At 43.5% G+C, this 23,349-nt stretch overlaps 1 pseudogene and 2 gene segments (V, D, J or C); all 3 read left to right on the forward strand.

Annotated features, from left to right (window-relative positions):
- Positions 1-315: 315 nt before the first annotated feature.
- On the forward strand, positions 316-4,671 carry LOC134497139 (uncharacterized; annotated as a pseudogene).
- A 13,549-nt stretch (positions 4,672-18,220) lies between these two features.
- Positions 18,221-18,719, forward strand: LOC134495874 (immunoglobulin heavy variable 3-21-like; the record flags this gene model as incomplete). The annotated part of the segment is given in 2 exon segments: positions 18,221-18,324; positions 18,415-18,719. Coding segments are annotated over 2 exon segments (351 nt in total), but the record flags the coding sequence as incomplete, so codon positions are not given.
- A 1,559-nt stretch (positions 18,720-20,278) lies between these two features.
- Positions 20,279-20,783, forward strand: LOC134497140 (immunoglobulin heavy variable 3-21-like). The segment is given in 2 exon segments: positions 20,279-20,324; positions 20,410-20,783. Coding segments are annotated over 2 exon segments (420 nt in total).
- The last annotated feature ends 2,566 nt before the right edge of the window (positions 20,784-23,349 follow it).

Below are 23,349 nucleotides of genomic sequence, written 5' to 3' on the forward strand. Positions count from 1 at the left end.
TTACTCCAGTGAAAACCTGTCCTTTCTCCAATGTACTCACAATGAAAAAAAAATAAAAAAAAAATTCTGTCCTGATTATTCTGACGATATCCCCATCACTTCAAAATCAGGTGTGAAAGGCGTTTGCAAAGAAATCTATTAGTCAATGAAATGAGGGGCTATTTTATCTCAAGCAACATGTAAATCAGGGCACCATTTCCCCTTTAAAGGAGCCCCACGGTTTCCCTTTTCAGGCTACACCCACCAAGGCAAAGTTGGAGCACTTTCCTGAGTCCTTTCCTGTCAATTTCCCTCCATTTATTAGACGGAGCAAAAATGATCCTCTGGCTAAACTTAGTGTCCTTACTGGCAGTCCTCAGAGGTAATTTTTCCCTTTATACAGAGATTTTTTTTTCCCAATTTTAATTCTTGTATTATAGGAGAGCTTATTGAAACACCTTCATTTTATTTTTTTTAGGAGCTCAGTGTGAGGTCCAGTTGGTGGAGTCCGGAGGGGACGTGAGAAGGCCTGGAGAGTCCCTCCGTCTCTCCTGCCAAGCCTCTGGGTTCAGCTTCAGCAGCGTCCACATGGACTGGGTGCGACAGGCTCCAGGGAAAGGTCTGGAATGGGTGGCCCGCGTAAGTACATCTTCTAATACATACTACTCGGACAAAGTGAAGGGACGCTTCACCATCTCCAGGGACAACTCCAAAAGCCAAGTCTATCTGCAAATGGACAGCCTGAATCCAGAGGACACGGCAGTCTATTACTGTGCAAGACACACAGTGAGAGGAAGTGAGTCTGAAGCCTGGCAAAAACCTTCCCTTCTGTAGAGCTGCTCTGCAAGTGAGTTCAGCCCCAGAAGGCTGCATTTTCCCAGGAGACTTGAGAGGGAGCTGAGAAAGCTGCCTGAGTGCCAAGAGGGAGGAAGAGCTGATCTTGGCCTGGGCATTCTGGGATCTGTTTTCCATTTGGAGGAGGGGAAACCTGAAAAAAAATATTTTAAAAGGAAAAAAAAATACAGAAGGACAAGTTAATAGTAATGTGGTTTCCTTCACTTTAACTTTGGTGTTGAGTGGGCCCAGAAAATGCAATGTGTAAATTATTGTTTATTCTCCTAGTGTCATGTTGGCATCTAATCCATTCTAATTTTTTTAAGAAACCATGGATAAGGAAACAAAGGTTTGTCACAATTTTTAGACAAACTTTTGTTACATTCCAGTGGCTGTTCAAGCAATTGCTGTTCATATTGGGTGGAACAAGTGATTGAATCTGTTCTGAATTGGTGGAGAGCTGCTGTGGACGGTTTTATTTAACCTGAAATGAAAGCCCGTTTGGTCATTCATACTGATTAATCTCTTCTTCCTCAGTGCCAAGTTCGGCCTGTAGTGCAGAGAGACATTGCACTGCGCTCCAAGGAGGGGTGTCATGATGTGGAGGGAGCACGACCCCTCCCTTCCTTTGGGTTTCCATCCACAATTATTTTTCCTGAATATTTCTGAGAAGCTGCTGTTTGAATTCTAATGTATATCTAACTATAGGTTCTAATTTGTTTCATCAAAACTGAATGTATTATAAAATTCAGTTTTGGGTTTCTCTGTCCATTTTCCAGCCAACTCCAACAGAGCGTAGGGGTTGGAATGAGAGGAGAAAGGCAAATGCAATACTTTTGCCCCAATTTGTTTCCTCTGCTTCCATATCAGAGGGATTTCTGCTGTGTATTTATTCAAGAGAAAAAGAAATCAGCCCCCTAGATAGAACTTTAGGACTCTTCATTTATAGGTATCCAATCTGAAAGTTTGCTGGAAAGTAACTAAAACTTCTTAATATGGCCCCAAATTTCCAACTTCTACTTTACTGTTTGCAATCCACTCTGGATGAGACTGGCTTCAGATAGAATACAGGGAAGGGATACCACGTAGTGTCGTGGCTGCAGGCAGGAAATGCAACTGTGGAATAATCCTCCTAAATTTCCAAATGGCCATAAAAATGTTGCAGAAAACTTTGCCCGAAAGAATCTCTGGGTGGAATTGCATAGAGGCCTCCCCTCCTCACTTCCCACACCAGGGGGCAGCACTGCCACGCTGAATCCCATTGGCTGTGTGTGGGGTGGGGGTGGGAGATAAAACAAGTGTCACCGGAGTCCGCCTCATTTGGGAGGCCTCCTTCCTTTTTCTGTTATCTCCATAACCATTCACTGAAAAGTCTCAAGGAAATTCCACAGCTCTGGAGGCTGCAACCCTCACCGGGAAGCCATGCCTCAGTTGAAGACAGATGTACTCTGCTAAATATAGAGTAATTGAATTCTTTGGAGAATACAAAGTGATATTTCTCACTTCATGGACTTTATTTGCTAGCATTTTTATTAGCATATCTTATTGGTATTACTATTGCGAGTATTATAACTACTACTATTATTATTATTATTATTATTATTATTATTATTATTATTTGAAATTTGAAATTTGTATGGCTGCCCATCTTGTAAAATCAACTCTGGGCAACTAGCAACTGATGAAAACACCACACAGAATAACAACCCAAAACAAGCAGTATATTAAATACATACAGCTAATGAGTTAAAAATGAATCTAATAGGCAAAAACACCCCAAGGGCTCGATCTGTTTCTTCTCTCCCTGTGATTTCTCTGCCTCAGCTCTGACTTATAAATTGTCCCTCCTGGCTTGGTCTGGGTTCATTTCATCTGGGTTTCTTCAAAAGAGCATGGTTAAGGGGAAGGAAGGTGTAAAAAGTTTCCTGAACTCAGATCTGCTGTTCTTTTCATGTATCTTTCGAAACTTCTTAGTGCATGTTCCTTCTCTGTTACCCTGAATCATTTTTGAGAAGTGCTGAAAATTGGCATGTCTTTGTTTTAATTATTCCAAAGTATACCTGCCTTTCTCCAATGTCCACACAGCAAAAATAAAAGAAAAGAAAAAAGCTTGCCTTCACTTTCCTCAGCACTGCAAAACTATGAGAAAACCACTCCTGGTAGGAAATCTATGAGATCCAAGCCTGAGGGGTCTTTTATCCCAAGCGAAATGTAAATCAAGGCTCAATTTCCGCTTTAAAGGAGCCTTATGGTTTCCCTCTTCAGGCTACACCCACCAACACAGAGTTGGTGCACTTTCCTCAAACCTTTCCCTTCAATTCAACTCATAGTTTGGTCACCATTCTTTTGGGTGTCTTCAAAAGGGGAAGAAAGGTGAAACAAATATTCCTGAACTCAGATGTTCTGCTCTTTTCATGTTCTATCTCTAACCTGTCTCTTTCAAAAATTCTTAGTGCAAGTCCTTTCTCCCTTACCTTGAAATATTTTTGAGAAGTGGTGAAATGTTAATGTTTTTTTTTTTTTTAATTACTCTAATGGAAACCTGCCCTTTCTCCTCTGTCCTTTGCATGGCTGCCCATCTTGTCAGATCAGCTCTGGGCAACTAGCAACTGATGAAAACACCGCACAAAATAATAACCAAAATAAACAATATATTAAATTCATACAACAAATGAGTTAAAAACTAATCTAATAGGCAAAGAACACCTCGCAGGCTCAATCTAGTTTTTCTCCCGTTCTGATTTCTCTGATTCAGCTCTAACTTATATATATATATTTTCCTCATGACATTCAGTTCTTTTGGGTGTCTTCAAAAGGGCATAGTTAAGGGGAAGGAAGGTGGAAAAATTTCCTGAACTCAGATGTGCTGTTCTTTTCATGTTCTATCTCTTACATGTCTCTTTCAAAAGTTCATAGGGCACGTTCATTGTCTCTTACCTTTAATTAATTTTGAGAAGTGATGAAATTTTGCATATCTTTGTTTTAATTCTCTAATGTAAACCTGCCTTTCCCCTATGTCCTCACAGGAAAATAAATAAATAAATAAATAAATAAATAAATAAATAAATAAATAAATAAATAAATAAAATAAAATAAAATAAAATAAAATAAAATAAAATAAAATAATTAAAAAAAAAACCTTGCAGTCACTTTTCATAGGACTGGAAAGTTACGTTGAAAATCACCAGTGTCAAACGTGTGCAAGGAAATCTATGAGATCAATGCCCTGAGGGGCCCTTTTATCCCAAGAGATATGTAAATTGGGTCACAATTTCCTCTTTAAAGGAACCCCACGGTTTCCCATTTCGAGCTACAGCAACCAATACAAAGTTTGTGAACTTTCCCAAATTCTTTCCTATCAATTTTCCTCCATTCCTTAGGCGGAGCAAAAATGGTCTCCTGGCTAAACTTGTTGTCCTTATTAGTTGTCCTCCAAGGTAATTCTTCTCTCTCTACAGAATTTCTTTCTATTTTCTGTTTTTGTATACAGATCTCATCGAAACACCTTTATTTTTTTTAGGAGTTCAGTGTGAGGTCCAATTTCTGGAGTCTGGAGGGGATGTGAGAAGGCCCGGAGAGTCCCTCCATCTCTCCTGCCAAGCCTCTGGCTTCGACTTCAGCAGCTATGGCATGCACTGGGTGAGACACGCTCCAGGAAAAGGCCTCGAATGGGTGGCATACATAAACTCTGGCTCAAGTGACCTTAAGTACTCGGACAAAGTCAAGGGACGCTTCACCGTCTCCAGGGACAACTCCAAAAGCCAACTCTACCTGCAAATGAACAGCCTGAAGCCGGAGGACACGGCAGTCTATTACTGTGCGAGAGAGACACACAGTGGGAGGAAGTCAGTCTGAAGCCTGGCAAAAACTCTCCCTCAGAGCAGCTCTGCAAGTTGATTCAGTCACAGAAGGTTGAGTTTGTGTAATTGGAGTGAGAAGCAGCAGATGAATCTCCGTTGTAGCTAGTGGGAGTCCAGAGCTGATCTTGCAACCTGGTTAGCACTTTGGTAGGGGGACATGAAGGAAATCTCAGGACAGTAGAACAAACTGGGTAGTTGATAAAAAAGTTAAAATTTAATTAGAGGTAGAGACCTGGATTCCTTACCTACAATTGTTCCTTGAGATATTTTGCAGTTTAATCCCCTTTGGTTGTCAGTATTGCCAACTCTCCCCAGTTTCTTTCATTACTACATGTTGCTCATTGCTCATTTCTTTTTCCTTCATATGTACTTAATCTCTTTCTTCCTGAAGCTCATTCCCCTCAGCTGGGCAGAGGCAGGAGAGAGAAATGTTGCAAATTAAGTACTTCCTCTCCCAGGAGCCCTCTGGGTCTGTAAATTTTGGACTGTGAAGCTTCTTCTTTGTTACTGGTACCACCTTCTATCAAACAGGGCCTCCTGCACACTAACCAGTTAGAATCCCTCATCCTCTTTTCTTAACAGGGAAACTGAAATAAAAATATAACAAAATAAATCCCGTGGTCTCATCTTGTGAGACCTGCAGTTTTTGGTATGGGATTAAAGAAAATCAGCCCCAATACTTCCAGATTGCAAGGAAGTTTTATTTACTCTGCAGAGGAAATAAAGTTCTCTCTACAGAAAAGGGGTACCTCCAGAGTCCCAATAGATGTCATTATTCTCTTGAAGTATTCCCAGGGACAACAACTCTGCTAGATCAGATAATCCATGCAGACCCTATGGAGGATGGGCGGTCCCTCAAGTAACCAGGCTCTATGCTCTGTAGAGCTTTATAGGTAGTGACCAGCACCTTGAATCCCAACCACAATTAGGAGTTCAGTCAGAGATCCAGTTGGTAGAGTCTGGAGGGGATGTGAGAAGACCTGAAGAGTCCCCCCGTCTCTCCTGCCATGACTCTGGCTTCACCTTAAGCAGCTAAGATACTTCACAGAACCCTCAAACTACCAGGCCTCTGGTAGAAGACCCAAGATTGAGGTAGACACATACCATCCATAGGGGTGAGAAGGAATTTTTATGGCAGGAGCTGCAAGTGATTGACTCCGCCTCTCCTTTCATCCTTCTGATATGCGTCATGGCACCAAACTATTCTGGCCAAAACCTGGCTACCCTAGAGCAACCAAATCACTATGAAGATACTACAGACATTTAGTAAGCATGCACGCAAATACAACATACACCAGGATCCCAATAAAGCATTGGCAGCTTGCTGAGCAGCTCTGAGGAAAAGCAGAACCACAGCTAATATCACTTTGCCCTACTACATTTCAAAGAGAACACCAAAAAAATGGCAGACCGAATATAATTTACATCATGATGCTGTAATGCCTTTGGTAAAACCCTCTGGTGACCTTTTATTTTTATTGTATTTATTTATTTATAAATGTATTCACCACCCATCTCCCCCTCATGGGGGGACTCTGGGCGGCATTACAATAAAACAAGGTTAAAATTTAAAACCATTCCAAATACAGTAATACAATAAAATAAAAATACAATAAAATCTAAATGGCAAAATATTTTAATCAGTCCAGGAGTGTAATTGGCCCCTCAAAATCACCTAGGGCGCTAGCTATTCCCAGGTATAACTATTCCTCCTCCCATTCCAAGCCTGCTGACAAAACCAGGTCTTTAATCTTTCTTGGAAGTCCAGGAGCAAGGGGGCCTGTCTCACCTCTGGGGGAAGGATGTTCCAAAGGGCAGGAGCTACAGCAGAGAAGGCACGCTTCCAAGACCCCGCTAGGTGAAATTCTTCTATAGATGGGGTCCGTAAGATGCCCTCCCTTCATGACCGGGTGGGGCAGGTCGATGTAATAGGGATGAGATGGTCCCTCAGATACCCTGGTCCCAAGCCATGTAGGGCTTTAAAAGTAATGACCAACACCTTGAATTGGACCCAGAAGCAAACTGGGACCCAGTGCAGCTCATGCAACAAAGGTGTTACGTGTGCAAATCTTGGAACACCCAAGATAGTCCACGCGGCTGTGTTCTGGACCAGCTGAAGCTTCCGGATACTCTTCAAGGGTAGCCCCATGTAGAGTGCATTACAGTAATCTGTATGGGAAATGAGCAGGGCATGAGTGACCATTCGGAGGGCCTCTCGGTCCAGGAAAGGGCATAGCTGGTGCACCACCCGGAGATGTGCAAAGGCCCTTCTGGCCGCGACTGCCACCTGCTCTTCAAGCAGAAGGCGTGAGTCCAAGATGGCCCCCAAGTTATGCACAGGGTCTGAATGGGGCAGGGCAACCCCATCCAGCACTAAAGATGACAAGTTCCTGGCACCCAAGGTGCCATTAATCCACAGCCACTCCATCTTACTATGGTTCAGTTGAAGCCTGTTGTTCCCCATCCAGGCCCCCACAGCCCCCAGGCACTTGGAAAGGGTGGTCACAGCATCACTTACTTTACCTGGGATGGAGATATACAATTGAGTATCATCTGCATACAGATGATCTCACCCAGCGGTTTCATGTAGATCTTAAAAAGGAGATCCCTGCGGCAGCCCACAAAGAAGGGGCCATGGGGTCGATCTCTCCTCCCCTATCACCACCAATTGGGACCAGCCCTGGAGGAAGGAGGTGAACCAGGGCAGAACTACGCTGCCCACCCCCAACTCCCTGAGCCGACCCAAAAGGATACCATGGTCGATGGTATCGAAAGCCGCTGAGAGGTCAAGAAGAGCCAGGATGGATGCGCTCCCTCCATCCCGCTCCATCTTACTTATCCCTTCCTACTCCATCAGAATGCTAAGTAAGCTGTTGTTGACATATGGTCGGTGACTAAATCTTAACAGATTATCAACCCTACAAACTCTGTACTTTGTAGGATGAAGGAAGAACAGGTTAGCCTTGCCTCAATCTTCCTAGAAGAGCTCGTTTTGGTTGGAGGTGTGCAGACAGGATCTGGCTGATAGGGATGGTTGGTACGAGGTGACATAGATGACTAGATGACATTTTAGGTGCTTCCTGAAATATTCTTCCATGACTTAATTGGATTTATGAATAAAAATAAGAGTTCCCCCACCCCAGAAAATACAATCTGACATAGAGTAACAGTTGAAAAGGAATTTCCAGTCAGGTAAGACAACAGCTGCTTCGGATGTGTCACTAGACATGCTTAGATCTCCGGGAGAACCTTCATGTTCTCTCTCTGCCTCAGTTGGAATCCTAGAAAAAAAGGTAGATGCCTGTCCTCCTCCCCTTTTACAGCAGGGGGCAGTGTTGTCGCATTACCTGCATTGCCCATGCATGGAGTGGAGGTGGGGTGGGGAAATAAATCAAGGGTCTGCATACAGAGTCTCATTTTGGAGTCACAATTATTATTTTCTATAATGATCTTTAAAGTTCACTGAAACGATCTCAAGAAAATGTAATATCTCAAGAAGCTATAACCCTCACTGGGAAACCAGGTCTGAGTTGACCACAGATGTACTTTGCTAAGTATACAGCAAACTGAATTTTTGGAGACTACAAAGTCCCATATTTTTTTTATTTCTCAGTCCACAGAGAGAGTGAAGATGATAGCATTATAATTAATAGTAGTAATCTTAGTATTCTTAGTATTCTTATTTCAATTTCTATACCTTCCCACTTTGTGGAATCAATTCTGGGCAGCTAACAACCAATAAAAACAACAGACAAAATAGCCACCAAGAACAACCAGTGTAAAAATCCATAAAACTGCCAAGTTAAAACCAATATACAAAAAAAAAAAAAAAAAAGACCCCACAGGGTTGAGCTCTTTCGGCTCTGCCTCTGGTGTCTTTGATTATGCTTTTGCAAATCGGATGTGTAACCGCAATTCAACTGTGGCTTATAAACGTTGCCTTTTGGCTTGGTCGGCATTCAGCTGTGTTGTGTTTCTGCCAAAGAACGTGGTCAAGGGAGCAGCTGTGGAGCAAACATCCTGAACTCACATGCACCATGCTTTTCATTTGTGGTCTCTGACATGGCTATTTAAATTAAGCTCAGTGCCTGTTTTCTTTCTCTCACCTTTAAACACTTTCCTGAACTGTGGAGGTTTTATCAGACCTTACCCTACTTACTCCAGTGTAAACCTGCCCATTTTCCTAAATAACAACAACAACAACAACAACAACAACAGCAATGCCAATGCGTGCCTGTCTTGACTGTTTTTTGGTTCAGAATGTTATTTAAAAATCATGTTTATAAGGAGTGAGCACAGAAATCTTTACATGAATGTCCTGAGGGGCTCTTTTATCAGAACTAATATGTAAATCAAGGCACAATTTCCCCTTTAAAGAAGCCCCATGGTTTCCTTTCTTAGGCAACACCCACCAACACAAAGTCGGTGCACTTTCCTGAATCCTTTCCTGTCAATTCCCCCCATTCACTTTTGGGAGCAAAAATGATCCCCTGGGTAAACTTGGTGTCTTTACTAGTAGGCCTCAGAGGTAATTCTTTCTTTGCTTGTCAGGATCTTTCCATCTTACTTCTTGTATGCAGAAGAGCTCAATGAAATACTTTTTTTTTTTTTAGGTGTCTGTTCAGAGGTCCAGTTGGTGGAGTCTGGAGGGGACCTGAGAAGGCCTGGAGAGTCCCTCCGTCTCACCTGCCAAGCCTCGGATTCAACTTCAGGAGTGATTATGTGGACTGGTTGAGACAGGCTCCAGGGAAAGGACTGGAATGGGTGGCCCACGTAAGTCCAGGCTCATCTAGCACTTACTACTCGGATAAAGTCAAGGGACGCTTCACCATCTCCAGGAACGATTTCTGCAACCAGCGGTATCTGCAAATGAACAGCTTGAAGCCAGAGGACACGGCAGTCTATTCCTGTGCAATACTGTAAACACAGTGAGAGAAAGTGAGTCTGACGCCAAGCAAGAACCTTCCCTTCCTCTGAGCGTTCCTCCAAGTTTGTTCAGTCATGCAAGGCTGAATGTGTTTCTTTGAACTGAGAAGCAGCAGATAAATCTCCATCGTAGCCAGTGGGAGCACAAATCCAATCTTTGAAAGCTAGTCCTTGTATGGGGGACAAGAAGGAAACCTCAGGGCAGTGGAATGAACTGGACAGTTTTAAGAAATTAAGCTTTCATTAGAGGGAGAAATATGGATTCATTTCCTCCTTTTCTTTCTTCTTTTATTATTGTGTTATTCAATCCCATTCTATTCTCTGAATATCACCAACTCTCCTCAGTTTAATACTTTTCTAAATTTTGTTCCTTTTCCATTACTTCTACATTAATCTGTATGGAATATAGATTAAGTTCCCTTAATCCTGAACCCCTCTCCCTTCAGCCGGGCAGAGCCAGGAGAGCCAAGCGTTGCCAACTGCCAACCCCCTCTCCCAGAAGCCCTCTGAGTCTCTCTATTTTGCACTGCCTTCCTGCCTTCGGGTAGCTGCTCAATGGTTATTGCTCCCACTGCGTTTGAATGAAGGGAGGCCTCCAGCTGGCATCCTCCCCACTCTGGGTTGTGGACAGATTGGAATCCCTCAGCATCTTTGGGACATTAAAGGGGAAAAAAATAAAATAAAAAAATATCTTATGGTCTCACCTTGTAGACCTGTAGCTTCTGGTATGTGACTAAGGAAAATCAGCTCCAAAACTTCCACCTTGCAAAGCTACATTTTCTTTTTTAATCAAAGGTAACCCTTCCCATCGTCCTATGTAGTAAGAATTAAAAATATCTGTTTTGACACTTGACGTTCCCATACAGGTAGTCATCAACTTACAACAACAATTTTGACTGGGATTTCCATCACTAAGCAATGTGGTTGTAAAGCACAACCACATCATTTAGCGACGGCAATCCCTGTTGTTCTGGTTGTCAACATTAACCAAATCCTCTGGTTGTTAGGCGAGGCAACTTCCTGCCATTTTCCCAGAACCAGAGTCAGGGTGGAAGCTGGCAGGAAGTTGCAAGGGCGAGGCTGGCAGGCAGGTAAGTGGCTACTGCTGGATGGGGAGGGGGAGTGAGTGGGTTTAGGTGAAGGTTGGGAAGGGTGTGCGAGGGTGCAAGTGGGTGTGTGACAGGCATGTTGAGGGTCAGGGAGCATGCACAAGGGTGTGAGAAGTACGCAAGAGGGGTGATGCTGTTCAGGGATGGTATGCGAGGGATGTAGGGGGTGCATGAGGAGCACAGTGAGGGTCAGGGAGGGTTTGAGGGGGTACATATGGTGTGAGGGGGTATGCAACTGTTGCAGTGTGGGTCAGCGGTACGCTATAGTGCGAGGGGGTTTACCAGAGGCATGGTGCAGGTCAGGAAGGACGTACAGAGGTGTGTGAATGGCTGGTGTGGTGCAAGGGCAGAGGGGCTGGAGACCGTGTGTGGGTGGGGGAGACTAACCCCAGTGACTTGTGACCTCTTCTGCCGGCTTCTCCACTGACTTTCTTGGGAAGGCAGCAGGGAAGGTTGGAAATCCCATGACTGTGGGGTGCTGCAACCAGGAGTCATGAGTGCAAACCAGTTGCCAAGTGCCCAGATTGTGATCATGTGACCACAGGGGTGCTGGAACAGCCAGAACTCCAAGGAACGGTCGTAACCACCATTCGTTCAATGCCGTTATAACTTTGATCGGTCACTGAATGAGTAGTCATAGGTCAGAACATAATCTTGTAAGTGTGGAAGTGCAATTCTCCCACCATCTCATTTACTGCCTGAGAACTTAGGAAGGGTCCCTTCTGAGCCTTTTGCTTCTCCCACTATCCAGCTATGGGCTCTGCTGTCTCTTATCTGACTGCTCTTTAGGCAGCATCTCTTCGCCCTGTCTCCCAAGGTCTTTCCAAAGTACCATTACAATAGTGTACATCGCATTAACTCTGGTTTCATTTCAGAGTGTTCTGAAATTGAGGGAGGTATTGGTTTCTCCTCTGTCATGTTGAGATCAGTTCTTGGTGAGGCTCCAGTTCTCTGGACCCATCCCCTCCACAGGGAGGCGGGCCTATTAGATTGGCCCACCCCAGGATACGGATGGACCCAACTGGGTTTCAGAGGGAGCTTGCGGTGGTGTCCTGAAAATCTGCTTCACGGCCTAAGTCCTTGGTAGCCACCTGGAATGGGAGGGTGGCCAGGGCTTTGAACCAGATCATGCCTGAACAGCCTCTCCATGCCCATGGTTCCCATAACTCCCTGTGGCATACGGAGGAGTCGAGGTAGCTTAAGAGGGCAATGGATGACAAAGAGTGAAGATAATCGAACACAAGCTAGAGCTCAATTGGAGCCTACCTCATAGCGGTAAGGGCAGTTCAACATAATTATTTCTCCACCCTTGTTGTGCCTGCAGAGAGCCACCCAGTGGGCCTGTTTCAGGTGACCTGGACCCTCCTTCGGAGGGAGTCTACCTTCAGGGCCACTGTGAGGAATATGCTGAGCATCTGGCAGATAAAGTCGTTCACATCCGCTCTGCGTTGAACTCCAGCCTTGATGCAGGGCCAGTGGAGGCTATGGGGGCTGAATCTTTCATGGTTATCTGGCAAGAGTTCAAGCCCACTGAACAAGAGGAAGTGGACAGGGTTCTCGTAGCTGTTAGTTTGGCCACTTCTGTGTTAGATCTGTGCCCCTCCTGGCTGGTCAAGGCTGCTTGGGAAACAACTCCTGATTGGGTCTGGGCAGTGGTTAATTCCTCTTTGAGGGAGGAGGTGGTTCCACTGGCTCTTAAAGATGACCCCCTCACGGGGGCCATTGCTCGACCCAACTAATCTGGATAGTTTTCTACCAGTCTCCAGACTTCCCTTTTTAGGGAAGGTTGTTGAGAAAGTGGTCGCGCATGGCACCTTCAAAGGGCTCTGGACCCCTTTCAGTCAGGATTCAAGCTGGGATATGGGACTGAAACAGCACTGATTGCACCCTTGGATGACCTCTGGAGGGATCAGGATGGAGGCAGTACTTCCATCCTGGCTCTTCTAGACCTCTTGGCAGCCTTTGATACCATTGATCATGGTATCCTTCTGGACTGGCTTTGGGAGTTGGGAGTAGGCGACACTGTGTTGTGCTGGTTCTCCTCCTTCCTCTGGGGTCAGTTCCAGTTGGTGTTGATAGGAGGTGAGAGGTCCATCCCATGGCCCCTACTGTGTGGGGTGCCATAGGGCTCAATTCTCTCACCCCTCTTGTTTAACATCTACATGAGGCTGCTCGGTGAGGTGATCTGACAGTTTGGGGTGAGGTCTCATCAGTATTCTGATACCCAGCTTTATACTACAGCCCAGGCTGTCTGATTGATGCCGTGGATGTCCTATCTCAGTGCCTGGAGGCTGTAGGGGCCTGGATGGGGCACAATGGGCTCTGACTGAGTGGTTTTGGGTGTTTGGGCCTCCCAGTACCAAGGTTTTTCCATCCTTGGTCATGGATTGGGTGGAACCGCCCAGATGGAGCCAGTGCACAATTTGGGGTCCTCTTGGACTCATGGCTCCTGCTGGAAGAGCAGGTGGCAGCTGTGGCTAAGAGAGCCTTTGCACCCATTCCTGGACTGGGAGGCTCTACTCACTATCACTCATGCCCTCGTGACCTCCCATTTGGACTATTGCAATGCGCTCTACATGGGGCTGCACTTGAAGAGCATCAGGAAGTTTCAGCTGGTACAGAATGCAGCTGCCCAGGTTGTAAATAGTGTCAGTGACTCGGCATATGTAACACCACTGCTTCGGGAGCTGCATTGGTTGCTGGTGTGTTTCTGGGTGCAGTTCAAGGTGCCGGTTGTCTCCTTTAAAGCTCTTCATGGCTTGGGACCATCTCCTCCCAGTTGTTTCTACCCACCCAATCCAGTCTGGCAGGATGGGCATGCTCTGGGTCCCTTCAGCCAAGGAATGTCCACTGTTGGGGACCAGGAGATGTGCCTTTTTTGCTCTGTTGCCTGCCCCCTGGATCATCCTCCCACCTGGGATTAGGAGGGCTCCTACCAATTTGGCTTTTTGGAAGGCCTAAAAGACCTGGCTTTATGCCCAGGCCTGGGGTCCCAAGTGCACCAAGGACCCCATTTCATGGTTGTGCTGAGACCAATGGTGTTTAAGGCCTCTTTGCTGTATTTACATTTAATTGTTTGATGGTTTTTATTATTATTATTATTATTATTATTATTATTATTATCGTCATCATCATCATCATCATTGTTGTTGTTGTTGTTGTTGTTGTTGTTGTTGTTGTTGTTGTTAGCCACCCACTGGTCTGAGATGGGCCACAAATTGAATGAATGAATGAATGAATGAATGAATGAATGAATTAATTAATGAATAAATTCTTCAAAACCAATTTCCTATGAGGAAACAAGAACAGTTTGGATTTCTCACTAGACCTTCTAAATCTCTGAGAGATCCTTCATTTGTTCTCAGTTTCACTTCCCCTCCTGGAACAAAAAAGTCTCTTTGGGGACTCTCCCATCACTTACACCAGGGGGCAGTATTGCCAAAGGGGGAGAGGTGGACAGGGAAATCAAACCAGTCTGCAGAAATATGGTCTCATTTCCAAGGTTGATTATATCTCCTGCTACTTGCTTCAAAGTTCTCTCAAAGGATCTCAAAACAATTTAACTTCTAAAGAGACTATAATCCTCACTGTGAAGCCATGTCTGAGTTTACAATATATGTATATGTATATGTATATGTATATGTATATGTATATGTATATGTATATGTATATGTATATGTATATGTATATGTATATGTATATGTATGTGTGTGTGTGTATATATATATATATATATATAATTTTATTTTATTTTTTTAAATTTAATATAGAGAGTGTATTTGGTCATAAAATGATTTATCTAAGCCTGACTTTGTGACTTGGGTAGACCCAATGACTGCTGCTTACAAATCATTCCTCCAGGCTTAGTCACCAGTTAATGTGCTTGGGGTTTTCTAAAAAAACAAACACACAAAGGTTAAAGAAGCAATTGTGTAGCAATCTTCATAACTCAGAGGTTCTAGCCTTTTTATATCCTGTCCTTAAAAAGGGTTTCTTTAAACAAGTTTATTCTATTACTTTGAATTATTTTAGAGATGTGGTGAAATGTTGCAAGACTGGCCCTTTCTCCTATGAATTCACAGAAAGAAAGAAAAAACTGCAGGCCCTCCCTTTTCTTAGGACTGAAACACTATTTGAAAATCAGCCATGAAATTGATGTGCAAAGAAATCTGGAAGTCAATGCCCTGAGGGGCTCTTTTATCCCAAGCGGTATGCAAATCGACACACAATATCCCATTTAAAGGAGCCCCACAGTGTCCCTTTTCAGGATCCACCCACCAACAGAAAGTTTGTTTGGTTTCCCATATCTTTTACTGACAATTCCCTCTGTTTTTAGGGGGAGCAAAAACGATCCTGTGACTGAACTTGGAGTCCTTACTAGCAGTCCTCAGAGGTAGTAATTGTTTCCTCCCTGTACAGTTTTTTCCTATGTTTTCTTGTCGTATTCAGGAGAGCCCTTTAAAACAACTTTCATTTTAGGAGTCCAGTCTGAGGTCCAGTTGGTGGAGTCTGGAGGGGATGTGAGAAAACCTGGAGAGTCCCTCTGTCTCTCCTGCCAAGCCTCTGGATTCACCTTCAGCAGTGCCTGGATAGCCTGGGTGAGACAGGCTCCAGGAAAAGGACTGGAATGGGTTTCATATATAAATCCAAGTTCATCTAGCACTTACTACTCGGACAAAGTCAAGGGACGCTTCACCATCTCCAGAGACAATTCCAAAAGCCAACTCTACTTGCAAATGAACAACCTGAAGCCGGAGGACACGGCAGTCTATTACTGTGCGAGGGACAGAGTGAGAGGAAGTGAATTTGTTGCCTGGCAAAAACTTTATCTTCCTCAGAGCCGCTCTCCAAGCTGATTCCGTCACAGAAGGTTGAATTTTTATATCATAACTGAGAAGCAGCAGTGAAGTGAAGTGAAGTGAAGTGAAGTGAAGTGAAGTGAAGTGACGTGACGTGACGTGACGTGACGTAACTGACAAACCCATTTTCTATGAGCAAAGCTAGGATGGATGAAGAATGGAACAGGATGGCCTCACTCCAGGAAAAATAGTCTTTGATTTCTTTTGACCATTTGATAATTCTGAAAAATTTGGGAAAAATACAAAATGACAACAAGTCCAAAAAACAAAAATGTTGTAGATGGAAGAGAGATTCCGCAACAGTGAGAAGGAAGATCTCCCATTATTGCAAGTATTGATATTTATGCTCATAGAAAAAAAGAGAAACAAGAAGACAAGAAAAGGGAGGACTTTCGTAGAAATTGTGTCCTAGTGAGTGGGAAATTCCAAAGCTCTGACTCACTGGCGGGTTTCTTTGTCCATAGAGTGGTTCCATGTTTTTTCCATGTAAACGAGAGGAAGAAGGATGGAGCAGTTTGAAAGGAGGGAGCGACACTGGAAAAATACCCTTTGTTCCCCTATTATGGTGGTGGAATGTCAGAGGTTAATCCTGTGCCCTTGTCATGTTCGCTGATTCAATGTAGTTTATACATCGTGGCGTTTCACATGCCATGGCTCTGACGCGCGTTTCTGTTTGGGAGGGGGCTGCTGTGAGACCTTGTACCATGCTCTGTATGTGGAATCAGTACAATGGAACGTGTTTGGGTCACGTTATCTGTTCAAAGCCTTTTCCCGCAGACCATCAGAAACTGTTAGGAGCGCCTGGGATTGTGGATCTGAGAAGATTCTACAGGGGGAGGGATTTCATTTGCACCGAGGGTTTTTAGTTTGAATTCGGAGTGATTTCATCATTCTCAGCTTTCTCTGTGATCCTGCATACTATTCTTTAATAAATCAGATAACTCTGAATTCCTACTTATGAATCTGATGGTGTTTTAGAATAGGCAACCATTACAGCCCTCCGCTGAGAAAAGAACTTCAGCAGTTTTCTGCCCAGCTACATTACTCGTCTTCCCTTAGTACGACTGTTGCTGGGCCATTGAAGGTCTTTGATGTCTTTTGTTGTTACATCCTGGTGAGTTATTTATTTATTTATTATCCAGCCTTTATTATTTTTATAAATAACTCAAGGTGGCAAACATACCTAATATTCTTTCCTCCTAGTTTCCCCACAACAACAACCCTGTGAAGTGGATTGGGCTGAGAGAGAGGGACTGGCCCAAGGTCACCCAGCCGGCTTTCAGGCCTAAGACAGGACTAGAACTCATAGTCTCCTGGTTTCTAGCCCATTGCCTTAACCACTAGACCAAACTGGCTCTAATACTCCTTTTCTTATGGCTTGAGAGGAGGAAGGGAGTTTTATTAATGGGAACTGGCCAAAACTTTGGATAAATAAAGGAAAGTAAATGAAATAGAAGATAAAATTATGTTTTCCTCCACATCTCACCCTAATGGCAACCAAAGTTATCTGGTAGCCTTTCTTCTGAGACCATAACAATGATTCTCCTTTCAAAAGAATACAAAATTAGTATAGAGCAGATTTGCCAATCTGGTCTGTTTAGAGTTAAAGAAAGATAAGGAGAACAGGGCAGCCTCACTTCAATGTAGCTATAACCATCCCTCTTGGGTGAAGAGACAGATAGTAGTATTCCAGTAGTAGCATTATTCTAGTAGAATCTCCTTGGAGAATTAAGTAGATGCCTCCCCTCCTCACCTTTTACGCCAGGGGGGACAGTTGTCATACTGAATTGTATTGGCTAAATGTGAGGTTGGGGTGGAATTATTGAACATTATCTCATTTTGGAGGCATTTTTCTATTGTTGAAAAGGTCTCAAGAAAACTTTGCTTCTCAGGATGCTACAATCCTCACTGTGAAGCCAGCTTGGTTAAATATCAAGCAGTCTAAATTTCTCAGTCACAGAGAAAGTTTATTTGGTGACATTGTTATTAGCATTAGTATATCCAGTATTATTGCAGTTTGTACAGCTGCCCATCTTGTGGAATCAACTCTGGGCAACAAACACCACACAAAATAGCAACCGAAAAACAACCAGTGTACAAAATCCATACAACCGCTGAGTTAAAACCAATCTAATAAACAAAACTGGCCCTACCGGGTCCATCTATTTCTGCTTCGCCTGTGAATTATTTGATTCTGATTTAGTGACTTGAAAATGGAAATGTAATTCAACTGTGATGGAAAATTGTGCCTTATGGCTTCGTCTGCCTTCAGCTTCTTTGGGTTTCCTGAAAAAAACATGGTCAGTGGCACAACTGTGGAGCAAATGTGCTGCACTTTTCATCTTCGGTCTCTAACGTGGCTTTTTAAAATATTCTCAGTGTGTGTTTTCTTTCTCTTTCCTTTAAATGTTTTGCTGAATTGTGGAGGATTTATTAGATTTTGCTTCTTACACTAATGTAAATCTGTCCTTGATTTTTCTGATGATTTCCCAACAACTCAAAATCATATGTGTAAGGTGTGTGAAATAAATCTATATGTCAATACTCTGTGGGGCTCTTTTATCCCAGGCAGTATGTAAATTAGGCCACAATTTCCCCTTTAAAGGAGCCCCAAGCTTTCCCTTTTCAGGCTACTCCCACCAACATCAAGTTTGTGCACTTTCCTGAATCCTTTCCTGTCAATTTCCCTCCATTCATTAGCAGGAGCAAAAATGATCCTGTGGCTAAACTTGGTGTCCTTTTTGGCAGTCTTCAGAGGTAATTCTTCCCTCTATACAGTGTTTTTTTTTTTTTCCATTTTAATTCTTGTACATAGGAGACCTTATTGAAACACCTTTATTTTTCTAGGTGTCCAGTCTGAGGCCCAGTTGGTGGAGTCTGGAGGGGACGTGAGGAGCCCTGGAGAGTCCCTCCGTCTCTCCTGCCAAGCCTCCGGGTTCGACTTCAGCAGCTACAACATGGACTGGGTGCGACAGGCCCCTGGAAAAGGGCTGGAATGGGTGGCCCACATAAATCCAAGTTCTGGTACTTACTACTCGGACAAAGTCAAGGGACGCTTCACCACCTCCAGGGACAACGCCAAGAGCCAACTCTATCTGCACATGAACACCCTGAAGCCAGAGGACTCAGCAGTCTATTACTGTGCGAGGGACACAGTGAGAGGAAGTGAGTCTGAAGCCTGGCAAAAACCTTCCCTTCCTCAGAGCGGCTCTGCAAGTCAGCTCAGCCCCAGTTGGCTGGATTTTCCAATGAGACCTGAGAGGCTCCTGAGAAAGGATCCTGAGACCTGAGAGGGTCCTGAGTGCCAAGAGGAACAAAGAGCTAGTACATATATCAGAGGAGAAGAAATCAGCCCTCTAGTGAGAACTTTAGGACTCTTTTGTTACAGGTATCCAATCAGAGAGTTTGCTAGAAGGAAACTAAAAATTATTAATATGGCCTGGAAGATTCCAATTACAGCTTCTCTGTTTGCAATCCACTCTGGATGAGACTGGCTTCAGACGGAATGCTGGAATGGGGTGTCATAGAGTGCTGTGGCAGCAGGCAGGGAATGCAACTGTGGCATAACCCTTCTAACTATCCAAACGGCCATAATCACATGGAGGACATCTTTGCCCGGAAAGGATCTCCATGGGGAATTGGGCAGAGGCCTGCCCTCCTCACTTTCCACACCAGGGGGCAGCGCTGCCACACTGAATCCCATTGGCTGTGTGTGGGGTGGGGGTGGGGTGGGGAGACAAAACAAGTGTCTAGTTGTTTCTCTGTCATTTCTGTAATCGGTCACTGAAAAGGTCTCAAGGAAATTCCACATCTTGGGAGGCCGCAACCCTGACTGTGAACCCATGTCTGAGTTGACAACAGACTCAAATCTTGGGAGAATGCAAAATGACTTATAAATATTTCCCAGTCCACAGAGAGAGTGTATTTCCTGACATTTTAATTAGTATATGATATTGATATTACTATTGCCATTATTGTTGTTGTTGTTGTTGTTTCAATTAGTAGGGCTGCTCACCTTGCCAAATAAAATCTGGGCTACTGATAAATACGCCACACAAAATAGCAACCCAAAGCAAGCAATAGATTAAATCCATGCAACTGTCCAGTTAAAAACCAGTCTAATAGGCAAGGAAAACCCCACAGGCTCAATTGAGTTCTTCTCTCCCTGTGATTTCCCTGATTCATCTCCAGCTTATAAACTGTGCTTCATGGCTGGGTCAGCATTTAATTATTTTGGGTGTCTTCAAACAGGGAGAAAAGGTAGACAAATGTGCTCAGCACTCAGATGTGCTGTTCTTTTCAATTTCTATCTCTAACCTGTCTCTTTCAAAAAAAAAAAAAATAGTACATCTTCATTCTCTGTTGCCCTGAATCACTTTTGAGAAGTGGTGAATTTTTGCATATCTTTGTTTTAATTACTCTAATGTAAACGTCCCCTTTCTCCTATGTCCTCACCATAAAAAAAGACCCTTTGCCTACATTTTTCAAAGGACTGGAAAACCACCAGTGTAAGATGTGTGCAAGGCAATCTAGGAGATCAATGCCCTGAGGGGCTCTTTTTATCCCAAGCAATATGCAAATTGACAGACAATTTCCTCTTTAAAGGAGCCCTATGGTTTCCCCTTTCAGGCTACACCCACCAACCCAAAGTTTGTGCACTTCCCTGAAGCCTTCCCTATTAATTTCCCTCCATTTGTTGGACGGAGCAAAAATGGTCTTGTGGCTAAACTTGGTGTCCTTTTTGGCAGTCCTCAGAGGTAATTCTTCCCTCTATAGAGAATTTCCTTCTATTTTCCATTTTTGTATACAGCAGATCTCATTGAAACACGCTTATTTTTTTAGGAGCTCAGTCTGAGGTCCAGTTGGTGGAGTCTGGAGGGGATGTGAGAAGGCCTGGAGAGTCCCTCCGCCTCTCCTGCCAAGCCTCCGGATTCACTTTCAGCAGTTACGGCATGAACTGGTTCAGACAGGCTCCAGGGAAAGGCCTGGAGTGGGTAGCCCACATAAATCCAAGTTCCAGTACTTACCACTCGGACAAAGTGAAGGGATACTTCACCATCTCCAGGGACAACTCCAAAAGCCAAGTATACCTGCAAATGAACAGCCTGAAGCCGGAGGACTCGGCAGTCTATTATTGTGTGGGAGACACAGTGAGAGGAAGTGAATCTGAAGCCCAGCAAAAACTTTCCCTTCCTCAGAAGTACTATCCAAGTTGATTCAGTCACAGAAGGCTGTGTTTGTGTCATTGGAGTGAGAAGCAGCAAATAAATCTCCACAGTATGAAGTGAGAGCCCACAGCTGATCTTGGAATAAGCAGTGGGGAACCTGGTTAGCACTTTGGTAGGGGGAAAATAATAGAATAGAATAGAATAGAATAGAATAGAATAGAATAGAATAGAATAGAATAGAATAGAATAGAATAGAATAGAATAGAATAGAATACTTTATTGGCCAAGTATGATTAGACATACAAGGAATTTGACTTCTGTGGAAGAGCTCTCAATATATTTATAGAACATCAAAAATAAACAATAGTAAGTAATAATGTTATCTACTAAAACTATACAATCAAGAAAGAAAAAAAATGAAGAAAATAATACTACAACTATTAACTAACACACACTCATATTTAAAAGGAGAATTAAGGGACAGTGTACTGCATCTGTTGTCCAACATATGTTCACATTTAACAGAGCATTACCGGTCACATCTTAGCAGTCCTATCTTACCATGCATTGTCTATCATTATATCATGCTACATGAATTAGGAGTTCAACAGAGCAATGGCACGAGGAAAAAAGACTGTTTCGATGTCTAGATGTTTTGACATACGGTGCTCTGTAGCGCCGTCCTGATGGTAGAAGTTGAAACAGTTTATGTCCAGGATGCGAAGGGTCTGCAGATATCTTCTCCACCCTCCTTTTGACCCTTGCAATATACAGGTCCTCTATAGAAGGCAGGCGGATTGCAATGATTTTTTCTGCAGACTTAACTATCCGTTGAAGTCTGTATTTGTCCTGCTTGGTTGCGGAACCAAACCAGACAGTTATAGAAGAACAGATAACAGATTCAATAATTCCTCTGTAAAACTGTACCAAAAGCTCCTGAGATAGATTAAACTTCTGAAGTTGACGCAGGAAGAACATCCTTTGTTGTGCCTTTTTGATGATAGTTCTGATGTTAAGCATCCATTTCAGGTCTTGAGAAATTATGGAGCCCAAAAACTTAAAGGACTCTACTACTAATACTGGGCTATTGAATATGGTAAGAAGAGGGGAGTTAGAAGGATTCTTTCTAAAATCCACAACCATCTCTACAATTTTGATCGTATTCAGTTTCAAGTTGTTATAACTCCACCACAGGGCCAGTTGTTGTACCTCCCGTCTATATGCTGACTCATCACGATTCCGAATGAGACCAATAATAGTTGTATCATCTGCAAATTTCAGAACTTTAACAGAATAATCTTTTATCAGAAGAACTCGGGTTGTGTGGGGTAGAGTGGTAGGTGGCAGCATTGCAACTGAAAACCTTCCCCGTGACCCGAGCTTGATCCCAGCCAAATTTTTGGAGAGCCAGTTTGGTCTAGTGGTTAAGGCACCAGGCTAGAAACCAGGAGTCTGTGAGTTCTAGTCCCGCCTTAGGCGTGAAAGCCGGCTGGGTGACCTTGGGCCAGTCCCTCCCTCTCAGCCCAACCCACCTCACAGGGTTGCTGTTGTGGGGAAAATAGGAGGTGGAAGGAGTATTAGGTATGTTTGCCACCCTGAGTTATTTGTAAAAATAATAAAGGCGGGATAGAAAATAATTTAAATTAAATTAAATTAAATTAAATTAAATTAAATTAAATTAAATTAAATTAAATTAAATTAAATTTTGAAATACAGTCATTGGTATAGAGGGAGAAAAGCAACGGGGAGAGCATACATCCCTGAGGGGCACCTGTTCTAACTGACTGAATACTGGACGTAGTTTTGCCTAACCTCACATGCTGTTTTCTATCTGTTAGAAAACTGATTATCCACCTACAGGTAAGGTCAGGCACAGTAAGCTGGACCAATTTGTTATAAAGAATTCCTGGAATAATAGTATTGAATGCTGAGCTAAAGTCCACAAAAAGGATTCGTACATAAGACTCCAGAGATTCAAGATGTTGCAGAATATAACGTAGAGCCATGTTGACAGCATCATCTGCTGACCTGTTTCCTCTATAAGCAGACTGCAGTGGATCCAGCAGAGGATCCCTGATAGCTTTCAGATGAGCCAGCACTAACCTCTCAAAGGTCTTCATAACTGCAGACGTCAATGCAACAGGTCTGCAGTCATTCAACTCACTGATGGAAGATTTCTTAGGAACTGGAATAATTGTAGAGCTTTTAAAACAAGAAGGAACATGACACATCTCCAACGATTGATTAGAAATGTGTGTAAAAATAGGGGCCAGTTGTTCCGCATAAGCTCTCAGCCAGGAAGGAGTCACGCCATCTGGGCCTGGAGCTTTTCTGATCTTTCGTTTTTGAAATAAATCTCGCACTTCTTTTTCCAAGATCCTCAGAGGTGAGGAGCCTAAGGAATTGTAGGTTTTGATATGTGATTAAAGAAAATCTGCCCCATTGCAGGCAGTCCCTCAAGTAAACAGGCTTTATGCCACTTAGAGCTTTCTACAAAGTGACCAGCACCTTGAATCTCAACCAGAGTCAAACTGGAAACCAGTGCATTTTGCAAAGCAGAGATATTAGACAGGCATATGGAGGGAAGCCCATCACTTCCTGCACCACTGAATTC

The sequence above is a fragment of the Candoia aspera genome, chromosome 4 (genome assembly GCF_035149785.1).
Source record: "Candoia aspera isolate rCanAsp1 chromosome 4, rCanAsp1.hap2, whole genome shotgun sequence".
Taxonomy (NCBI): domain Eukaryota; kingdom Metazoa; phylum Chordata; class Lepidosauria; order Squamata; family Boidae; genus Candoia; species Candoia aspera.